This window comes from Piliocolobus tephrosceles, chromosome 2 (genome assembly GCF_002776525.5).
Source record: "Piliocolobus tephrosceles isolate RC106 chromosome 2, ASM277652v3, whole genome shotgun sequence".
Lineage (NCBI taxonomy): Eukaryota > Metazoa > Chordata > Mammalia > Primates > Cercopithecidae > Piliocolobus > Piliocolobus tephrosceles.
The window spans coordinates 181775507-181787406 of NC_045435.1; the positions used below are offsets into that span (position 1 = coordinate 181775507).

At 38.5% G+C, this 11900-nt stretch overlaps 1 protein-coding gene across 3 annotated transcripts in view; it reads left to right on the plus strand.

Moving 5' to 3' along the window:
• The window catches only part of ARPP21 (cAMP regulated phosphoprotein 21), a 156704-nt gene extending 153196 nt beyond the window's left edge, over positions 1 to 3508 (plus strand). For all 3 annotated transcript variants that reach the window (XM_023214691.1, XM_023214690.1, XM_023214692.1), the window contains 2 exons: positions 1071 to 1219; positions 2711 to 3508. In XM_023214691.1, coding sequence (XP_023070459.1) covers positions 1071 to 1219; positions 2711 to 2968 — 407 coding nt within the window. In that variant the 3' untranslated portion in view covers positions 2969 to 3508. The remainder of the gene's footprint in view (positions 1 to 1070; positions 1220 to 2710) is intronic.
• The last annotated feature ends 8392 nt before the right edge of the window (positions 3509 to 11900 follow it).

An 11900-nucleotide genomic window follows, 5' to 3' on the forward strand; every position in this document is an offset into this window, starting at 1 on the left:
AATCTAGGATCTTAAAGATTCTTTTCTGTCAGAGAACTGTATTACGATGGCAGTTCCACTTATTCTCAGGTACTCTACATGGTTAATAATGTGAGCTCTGGAAGGAACTTATTATACAGCATAAAGTGAATCTCTTTCATTTCTCCACCATTGTGTCATTTTCACCTACATCATAACTTTCTGCCCAGCATTTACAAGAACAATCCACAGGCTTCCTTTATAAGGGTGCATTTTAAACCACTCATTGAAGTGAGGATTTAAATAACTGGAATAAATCAATTCTGGCCTACTTAAAAAAAAAAAAAAAAGAAAGAAAGAAAGCTAACAAACTGACCCACCCAGAAAGACACGAACAGATAAATTTTTGAATATTGTATTCTGTATTATCTATTATATGTATTAATACTTGGTCACATATTGGAGTGTTTTACCAAAAAATTCTCTCAGAAGCTAGTGGCAAAACAGAATAAAAGTATGACATGCATTCCGCTTGCTGTTGCCTTTTTGTCTAAGGCAGTGGTTATTGTGAATTCCTCAGGGTAGCGAATCATTTGGTTCACTAGGACATAAAAAAGTAGAATTCATCCAAAGTTAATGGGCTGTTTGATGGTCTCTATGTGTAGATTGTCTGGGAAAAGAGGATAGTTAAGGAATGAGTCAATTTAGTTTTAAAATAACTTGGAAATCTGTTAATTCTCCGAATATCCTCAAAACCAAAGAAAAAGCCAAACATGAAAGGTGTAATTTATAGTAGTCAATTGGCATCAGTAGAGTCTTCTGTTTTTGTGCCATGAAAAATTTATCATTGTCACATGTGTTTAATAGACCATTCTGCATAACAATAGAAATTTCAGTTAATTTTTAAAGCCATAATCTTGTTCACTCTTAGAAGTAAAGAAAAAAAAAAAAAAGAAAAAATGCATTCTTATGGAGTAAACATCTGATAACACATTCTGAATGTGGAGACTGAGATGTCTGAAGGCTGCCTTTTGAACTAGTACTTTTACCCCATGAAACATCTCTGTGTTCTTTCTGGCACAACCAGTTCAAAAGATTTCTTTTCTTCGCAGGTTACCAGCCAGTCTTGTCTGGTCAACAGGGATTCCAAGGCCTAATAGGAGTGCAGCAGCCACCTCAGAGTCAGAACGTGATGAATAACCAACAAGGAACGCCGGTGCAAAGCGTGATGGTTTCCTACCCAACCATGTCTTCTTATCAGGTGCTCATAAACAGCTTGGAAAATTGTGTTATAAAGTAGCATTTGTCACAGTGGAAGCTGTGGGTATGTCCCTGGTTTGGGTGGCTGTCTGGGTAGTGGGTTCTTGGCCCATAACTGTTGATAATTTACTTTGAATCAAGATTATAATAGAAAAGTAGAAAATGCAAACGACATGCTTCTATCACTACTGTGTCTTTTGAATGCTCTGCTAAATTTATTTCCATATAACTTCATATTCATGGAAGAAAATGCATTTGTCTACAGTTTTATTCATAAAGGTCTTTGGAAATTTTATTACATTTTGCTTATTGGTAGAAAGTCTTCATGACAAATTCCCATTCATTTTTGTACACATCCAAATAAACTTCATTTTTCTGTAAATTTAAGTTATAAGAGATTTTAATATGGCATCTCAGATTCATTTAAAGGGCATTTTTGGAGCCTAACAACTGTATTCTCTGGACTAAACCCAACTTAAGCATTTTAAAAGTGTTATGTATCCTTTTGTGATGTATATTATAAAATACCCCAGAAGCAGAAATAAAGAGTTAGTGAAACGGTATAATAATTAAATTTAATTGTACCAGGTGCTTCTGACCCTAAAGGACCTATCCTAGGTCCTTTAGGAAACTATTATACAACGTGAAACTATTCTGATTCACGTTGCATCGACTTCTACCTGCAGCTCCACAATAAATGTTCTCTAAAGTTGCAGGTTGAGAGTATAGTGAGTACACAGGACAAAAGTCCTTTGTACTATGGAGGGCTCCGGGACACTTTGCATAAAATCGGAAAGGGTGCATGGCTTTTCAAACTGAGAGAAACTCAGAATGGAAGATCTAGACTATAGTTTCTAGAGGTCATCGAGAGAGAAGGGAAGTCAGAACTAACACCTTCTGAGCATCTGCTGCATTCCAGGCAGTGTGCCAGGCCCTGTATACCATCCCTTCAATCTTTTTTTTTTTTTTTTTGAGACGGAGTCTCGCTCTGTCGCCCAGGCTGGAGTGCTGTGGCCGGATCTCAGCTCACTGCAAGCTCTGCCTCCCGGGTTTATGCCATTCTCCTGCCTCAGCCTCCTGAGTAGCTGAGACTACAGGCGCCCGCCACCTCGCCCGGCTAGTTTTTTGTAATTTTTAGTAGAGACGGGGTTTCACCATGTTAGCCAGGATGGTCTCGATCTCCTGACCTCGTGATCCGCCCGTCTTGGCCTCCCAAAGTGCTGGGATTACAGGCTTGAGCCACCGCGCCCGGCCCCCTTCAATCCTTTCAATGTCACTTTGAAGCATGTATGTCATTATCACAGTGGAATAGGGAATCGGAGAGACTAAGTGACTTTCCTAATGTGAAACAGCTGATAAATGGCAGAGTTGGAATTGATGACCAGTTAGGTCTAACTCAAAAGCTTGAATATTTTTCATGACACCATGTTGTTTATCGTACAGACCAAAAGTAGCCTCTTCATGCAGGGTTCTTGCTTGTGTCTTTTTACAGGTGCCAATGACCCAGGGTTCTCAAGGACTGCCCCAGCAGTCATACCAACAGCCAATCATGCTACCTAACCAGGCAGGTCAAGGGTCACTCCCAGCCACTGGAATGCCTGTTTACTGTAATGTCACACCGCCCACCCCTCAGAACAACCTTAGGCTGATTGGCCCACACTGCCCCTCCAGCACTGTCCCGGTGATGTCGGCTAGCTGCAGGACAAACTGTGCAAGTATGAGCAATGCCGGTTGGCAGGTCAAATTCTGAGAGCTCTGGTTGTGGTACATTTCTTCAGATATTTCTCATGGCCTTTGATGGAAGAGGAACAAGGTGGGAAAACTGGCTGAGGACTTAAGTATTCACTCAACACTCAAATGATTGCTGCTGGTATTCTGTAAAAAAATAAACAAAGACTAATATACACGTTAGCTGGTTAATGGTGCATATTTCTGTCATGTCTGCTAGGTATGCCTTTATAGCTTAGCTAGTGACATGAATTCATCAAGGTAAGATTTTCTCCTACCACTGAATACCACTGTGTAGATTATAATATCCCTAATTTGGATTAGTTTTGTACTTTGTGTTGAGTTTGTGATGCTAAAAGTATTTAAAAATTATATACTAAATCACATTGTACCAAAGCTGTAATGGAAAAGAAAAGAAGAATTGATGAATTGAAGGAATAATTTATATACATTATAGAGTTTTCTTTTTTTAATGGATATATACTGTATTGTAGTGTTTAATCATAATAAAACTATTTGACCTTATGGAGGAAGGTCATGTTTTTACCACCAGTTTGGTTCACTATGTCTTCCAATGTGTGCTTTCTCATGTGTCACTGTATTCCTTTCAAACACTATTTCATGAATACTGCATGGAAAAGGTATTTCAGGTATTTATAAGTAAACTGCCATCACATGGGGATATGCCGTAGCAAAGACTTAACCAACTGTAGTTTATTGTCGTAATACTAAAGGGTCCTGAAAATAAGATGGCATCCATTTCATTCATTCATGAAGTTTGCAATTTTAAAGTACATACCTTCCTATTAATTATAGGACTATTAAAAGCATGTAGTTACACTTCACTAACTAGGAAAACCTGCGTGTCTTCATTAACAACAGTCCTATACCAAACCCTGTTCTACCTTCATGTGAATTTCATTATGTACTTGAAAACAAGGTATCTTTGTTTAGAGGAAAATCAGAAGAGGCATAGTCTAATCCTGCCTGTTATATCGGGTCATACAATGGAAAGTGCCACTAGTATTGACAGTGAGTCAGTAATTTGAAAGTGCTAATATTTGTCCCAGTAATTTAAAACAAAGTAAATATAGCAACGATTTAATTGCAAAGATCTAGAACATTGGCAATTCCATTTAGATGAAGCCTATGTCTACCTAATGTCTCTTTGGGAAATAACAGAACTGTGAACTCTGAGGTTTGGCCTTTCTGGAAGATATTAATGGGGAAATAAAACCCCTTTGTTTTCACTTTACTATGGTAGTACAATGACTAATAGTTTTGTATTTTACACTTTCTGCCTAGAAACCATTATTACCAGTGAGAGGAATATAAGGAGTATATCTGGATCATTGTTTTTATATTATCACATTCTCTGTTAGATTTGCTGTTTTTATGTTGTTCAGCTGTGGGTAGAGTTAAGAGCCAGTTAAAAACTCTATCTAGCAGATTATCATCACTTCATTCTATACTATTGTTTTCTTTTCCCTTTGAAAGGGAACTCTTACATATACTCTAATTGGCTTTATTCCTTATGAAATCTGTTCCATTTTTCCAAGTTTCAGTCTACTAATATCTCCATGGTCTACCCTGACCATGAAAAGTGTAATAACAAGAGGATGTTGCATTTTTTTCTTATTGAGCCATTAGCCACTCTGAAAAAGAGCAATTTGTTTGCTTAATTAATACCTTCCCCTAATGGAAAGATGGGGTTGACAAATATTCTCCATTTAGCTTTCTGATGTTGGGAGTGTTCCTACATTTAAGAATCCAAATATGAGCCTGATTGTTTATTTTTTTTCCATAAAATTCTGCAAACTTTTGACATTTTCTTTCAAGATCTTCAGAATTACTGAGCCCTTCTTTTCTATGGATTTGAAATATATGGTATGTTAGTGGTAAAGACAGGGCTTTACACCTAAAGAAATTTCATTTGGCCACTTTTATCCAAAGGTGTAGCAGTATTTCATGTTTAGACATTTGATATTTATTGTATAAATCCATTTGGATATTGCTGCAGGCCAAACCTTCTTTCTTACTTTCACAACATATTCCTATATATCTGTCTTAGTCCATTTTTGTAGCTATAACAGAATATCCGAAGCTAGGTGGTTTACAAAAAAAAAAAAAAAAAAAAAAAAAAAAAAAAAAAAAAAAAAAAAAAACAAAGTTTATTTGGCTCAAGGTGCTGATGGCTGGAAAGTCCAAGATTGGGCAGCTGCATCTGGTGAGAGCCTCAAGCTGCTTCAACTCATGACATGAAGCAGGAGAGCAGGTATGTGCAACGAGACTACATGGTGAGGAAGGAAGCAAGAAAGAGAAACCAAAAAGAGTGAGAACTCACTCAACCCCACAGAAGGGCATTAACTTGTTTATGAGGGATCTGCCCCCATGACCCAGACACTTTTCACTAGGCCCCACCTCCCAACCCTGATACATTGGGAATCAAAAAAAAAAAAAAAAAAAAAAATTTTTTTTTTTTTTTTTCGAGACGGAGTTTCGCTCTTGTTGGAATAAGAGTGCAATGGCTGGAGTGCAATGGCATGATCTCAGATCACCGCAACCTCTGCCTCCTGAGTTCAAGCGATTCTCCTGCCTCAGCCTCCTGAGTAGCTGAAATTACAGGCACGCACCACCATGCCCAACTAATTTTTTGTAATTTTAGTAGAGACGGGGTTTCTCCATGTTGGTCAGGCTGATCTCCAACCCCCAATCTCAGACGATCCGCCCACCTCGGCCTCCCAAAGTGCTGGGATTACAGGCATGAGCCACTGTGCCCAGCCGGGGATCAAATTTTAACATGAGTTTTTGTGGGGACAAAGCACATCCAAACCATAGCACCAGCATTATGGTATTCCAAATCTTAGACTATGCTTACTATTTTGTTGCATTAGAATTTTGGGGATGGTTGTGTAGAAAGATGGTTTTATTAGTGAAACATTTTCAAAATTTATTATCAGGAGGATCCTTCATTTTTCATTTTAGTTACGAATCTTATTACAATCACATTTTGTAAGTACAGATTATTCAGTTTATAAATATATCAACATATAGGAAAACATGGATATTTAAATATATTGATATATTGCTATAGTTATTCCTAATAATTCTCTATACCTCTATGTGAATGTAAAAGAGAATAAGAATGACTTATGCATTCATTTTTTTCAGCAAAATTTTATTGCATACTGGATTATATTCTAATTATGTGGCACCACTCAAAACAAGAGTACATATAAATTTAAAGCACTTAAATTTATCTTGTAAATGTTATCATACATTTTGTTATTGTTTGATAGTTGTAACTAAATGTTGTAACTAGAACACTAAAAAATTTAAGCCATAATCATGTTATTGATTTAATACAGTTCTACAGGGTATGAGATGAGGCAGCAAAGTGTGTTATACAACATTATGGAAATGCAATTATGTAATTTATAATAAATATATTTGGAAGACTTAGAACAGAATTGTAAATCATCATAAAAAACAAGTGGAGTATATATGAACCAGAGCAGTTTTTCAAGAAAGAATTGAAGAATGAAGCAAATATAATCAAGGGAAAAAATGCTGCAGCAGAAATGGATTTTGAGATTTAATAAATGCATATTTAAACTCTGCTTCCACTTTTGCTAACAGCTAAAGTGCAAGGGGACACTTTCATACTCCCATTCTCCTGTTACTTGTGTTCCACATTGTATTAGTCCATTCTTACACTGCTGTAAAGAACTATCAGAGACTGGGTAATTTATAAAGAAAATAGATTTAATTGACTCATAGTTCTCCATGGCTGGGTAGGCCTCAGGAAACTTACAATCATGGCAGAAGGTGAAGAGAAAGCAAGGCATGTCTCACATGATGACAGGAGAGAGTGAGTGATGGGGAACTGTCACACATTTTTAAACCATCAGATCTCATGAGAACTTACTCACTATCACGAGAACAGCATGGAAGAAACCAAACCCATGATCCAATCACCTCCCACCAGTTGTTTCCCCAACACATGGGGATTACAATTAGAAATGAGATTTAGGTGGGGACACAGCCTAACCGTATCACATATATACAGGTACAAACAGTGGGCAAAGCTGCAGGCCTACCTCTTACCTGTGCCTTGGCACTCACATCACAGCAGCTTGATCATTTATAAACAAAAAGTAAAGTATTATAAATACTTAACCCTCATGGTGGCATTAAAACAGATCTTTTGGGTTTTGAAGTCAAGTAATATCTTACATATAAATGTAAGTATTTTATATAAATAGTAAATGAAGAAATTTTTTAAAATGCCATGGAAGACTCTTTCCTTGAAATATATATAGTTATATGGAACAGACTGTTACAAGGACAATCATAATTGAGAGACAAGGTAAAACAAGGTTAAGCAATCTTTCTAAAAGCTATCTAATTTTTGGAAACCTTTAATATATCACTTTATATTACAAACTTTTAAGAAGAAGGCATAATTTGCACAGTTTCTCCAACATATTTGATACTCCAACAGTATCTTTTGTTCATGGAATATATCAAAAGACTAATATTTCAAGAATCATTTGTTTTTTTTAATTGTGTTAGAGAATCCCAAAATAAGAGCATGAATAGATCTCTTTTAATTCTGTAGAAACAGTGTTCTGCATCAAAATGTAATATTGCAACCCTACTTCCAATGATGACATATTTTGGTAACTGCTGTAGTGTGAACTATTGAACCATTTCTTCTGTGAATATGTGAATCTGGAAGGTCATGCCGTAATGTCAGACTTTCTGGATCTTTATTTTTAATTCTTAATGTTGAAGGGTTTGATATCTATATTTATACTCCTATAATTATTATAGTCATATAGACATACTTGTCTCTACTGATCCTTTATACCTTTATGTGATTGTAAAAGAGAACAAGAGTGATTACACATTCATTTATTCAGCAAGATTTTATTTCACACTTACTAATTTCAAGACCTTGAGCCACAGTCTATAAAGCTCCTACCTTTAAGAAGCTTACGAATTTTTGAAAGACATTATATAAGTATGAAAGTAAATAAAAATATAGGAAATTAACTATAGGACTCATGTGAAAAATGATGTATAAAGGTCTTAGAGAAAGAAACGATGGCTTCTGGCTGTGGTTTTATGAAGCTTTTGTCTTGGATTCTATTGGATAAATTTCTAGATGAAATGTGAACACACAGAGATAGGATGGGTGGGTTATAACCCCAACCAAGATAAATGCCTGCATGGAAGAGAAAGAAACATGGGAAAGTATGCAGTATAATTTAGATTGCTTAGAGTAAGACGTGAACAGCTAGAACAAAAAGAGGAGGAGTACAGGGAAATTCATAATGGAACTGATTGGCATGACTTTGAACGCCAGGCACAGAGTTAACAGGCACCCCTCAACTCCTGCAGATGTTTTATTGCAAGGTGATATGACCTCAGCATGGTTTATAAAGAGGTATAGGTCTCAAAAAGAGGATAGATTACTCTTCATTCAGAAAGTGGAGATGAAAGCAACAATAATTAAAATTTGCCACTGAGCTACAGCTACCATTAGCATGGTTGGGAAAATTCAAAAATGATTTCTAGCTCTCAATTCTTAACACTGAGCAATTCTGTTGGATGCACAGCAATGCTTGAGAGATATATGTCTCATTTTTCCCTCTTGGACATAACCTTCTGCATCAGGGCACACAAGTGCCCTGTCTTAAGCTGCATCACAAGGCACAGTCACTATAATCTGTCAAGGAAAATCAAATAGAGACTAAGCTGGAATTGGAAGCAGCATTGGGAGGGCTGCCAAGTCTCCATCACAATATATTCAGTATCGATGCACAATATGCAGTGAAATCTGATGTCAGCTCCCTATTCCCCCTTGTATAACAAAAAATGGTGACAATGTTTTCTCATTATGGCTCAGAATCTTTTTTTCTGGACTGTTCTGAATACCACTTCTTCCACACAAGATTAGAAATCTTTGCTTCTTCCCATGTTATTCTGTTCACCTTTTACCAAGAAAGGTTGTTCTCTTTAGAGTTTTGGCATTATTTTCTAGTTCTCTGCTTCAGTTTTTGTTTCAAGTTCAAATCTTTATCACCTGATTTCAGCAGGGTTTTGCAACCTCCAATATTTTCTACAAAAAGATTTGCCACGGTTTTGTGTCATCAGTGGCAAGAGCTTTTCATTCGTTGAGCTGGGTCCTCTGCTGTTCTCAATAATGCGTACCTCGTAGGAATGAGAGGCAGCTGATACTCTTCTTCTGTAGAGGAAAATCACTACCTTATTGATATCTTAACAGAAAACTGATTCTTCTATTGGGCATGATGATGCTTCCTCTGAGACAATATTAAATATCTCCCTGACAACAGAAGCTCAGGGAATACTTTGACATTTGTGTTTGTTATTTAATTTGTTTTGTTTTAGTGCTTTATTCCATTTTACCCTCAGTGTTCGAATGGGAGAGAGAAGAGGTCAGATACCGAGCAAACAGAAGGAGACATCTGAATAAATCTGAATAGGAATGAGGCTCAATCTGAATTTGATGGATAGTCAATGAACAAACTCAGCAAGTATTCTTGAAGATGTGTGGACAGATGACCCACAGGCCCAGTCCAATTTGTCTAGATAGCATCCCACTGGGGAAGAGCTCAACTTTTTAAATACTCCAGGCTTCTCAACTTTAGTATCTGGTGTATATAGGAGACGAGAGGGCATGTAGGGATTAGGGATGGGGAGGAGGCCAGGGAGGAAGAAGGTAAGGCATATATGTATAAAGGTCCCGGAATTAAAAGTATTGTGAATACAATTGTGAAACACTGAATCATGTTTCTAGGTAAAAGATCCAGAGCCTCTGTCAGAATAGCCTGATAAAATAGATCTGATGGTTAAATGTAGGTGATACTTATGGCCATATCACTCACCCTGTATCCCCAAGGCTTTTACCGCACTAATAGTTTAAAACCACCAAAGTTTGTGTTATCATGATGATACCATAAGACTGTCTACCTCCTTGCAGTTCTATTTTTTAACATGATATTTGCAGTTGTTTCTCCCACATTATTGAGAAAGTCAGTCAGTAGGCACCTCTATCTTTGCAAATGTGTTTCTCCCCTCTGTGTAAAAGATTAGTGAACCTCAACTAGTATAACGTTCACATTTTTCGAAGAAATATCAGTGTGTTTGCCTTTCCATTACAGGATCACTTAGAGAAACTCTATGTACATAGTACATTCTTGTCACTTGTCTCAGTCCCATTAATTGTTTCTAAGCTAGTGGTGTCATAGGATCCCTAGGGCGTCACTCCTCCAGCTGGAAGTTTCTGTGGCTGTTGCCGCTTTTGCCCAAGTTTTACTTGGGCCTGCTGGGCTCATTCTGCCCACTCATCCTGTCAGGCTGCACTTGGCTCATGCTACCCAGCCCAGATGCCACACTGCCAAGGGCGCACAGCAGCAAGGGATGTGTGAATGAGACAGCATGGGGTCCAGTCACTGTGCACAGCGAGACACACCAGTTGCTGTGGGAGAGTAGGAAGCTCCAGGCACCAGCACAATCACTAGCTCTGCACAAGGCTACAGTTGGACCAGGCATGACACAAACAGCTTCCACTGTGGGTAGTGTGGAATGCATTGGTGCCTGGACGCTTGGAGACACCAGGAACCACAGAGCCTCAAAGAGGGTGTTACACCCTGGCTTAAGGAGCCCTTAGGTCTGGCCTCCCTAAAGGCCAGAGCTCTTCTCTCCTTGTCCCTTGCAACGTGGCAAGCATAAGCAACAGGGGTGGGGAGTGTTGGGCATGTTTCAGCCCTTTCTGTATTACATACGGGTCTTTCAGTTCCACCATTTGGCAGGTGCTGAGTTCTTATCCCATGTCCAGGAAGAATGAGGTATGGAGACAACTAGAGGCTGAGCAAGGTGAAGAGGTGCTTTATTGAGCACCTCAGTACAGCCCTCAGGAGATCCAGAGTGGGTACCTCCTTTCCACAGGCAGGTCGTCCCAATGTCTGCAGCTCTCAGTGGAGAGGAGACCCGCAGTGGGTAGCTCCTATCTGCAAGCAGGCTGCCTGACTCTACCTGAGTCTGACTGGTACATTTTCGGGGATCTTTATGGGCTTCAGAAGGGAGGAAGTCTGTGCTAATTGGTCTATGGGTGGCCATGGGCAGGCCCAGTCAAAGCACCGTAAGTTCTCACTTGGAGCCATGGACTCCATGGGAACATGAAGGACAGCCTGGCAGGAGTGCCAGTGTTTGCAGCCATGGCGGAGTGGCTGCAGCTGTGCCTAGGAGGATGGGGCTCCCACCCCACAAACTCAGAAGGCTTAGGTGGTGATCCCACAATCTCTGGGGAGTATGCAGCCCTGGTGGCACCTTCCCCGCTACAGCTTGGATCTGCACAGCTACCACTCCAGGTGGGCTGCTGCTGCCATCTGTGGAAATCTCAGAAACAGGAAAATCTCTGCTTTCTCAAAAAACAGGATGCACGTCTGTCATTTTCAAGTGTTTTAAATTTTTGAGTCAGAAGAATAAAGCTACATTTTCAAATGAAATGTGCAAGCCAATTTCATCCTTTACAAAGAGAAAGGAATTAGTTAAGGTGCTTAATAGTAATGTAACAGAGAGCAATGGCCTGAGACTGAAAAAAGTAGCAATTTAAATTGGACATTAAGAAAATTTCACTTAAAGCAAGGCCAATTATACAATGAAATAACTTCCTAAGGGAGAAACAGTGAGATGCCATTAAAAGGGTTGTTAAAGGAACATAGATAAAAAACACTTGCAGCTGAATCTGCTGAAAGATCATTTTATGATTTATTGTCTTACTGTGCCTGTATGTCTTTCTCACTGGAGATTTACCTGACTTGGTTAGCTTCCTTTACATGCCAGCAAGACTCATATTGTACCAGAGGACTAGGATGTTATATTCTATTTTTCTTTATGCAAAATGTAAAGCTCTAAATAAATTT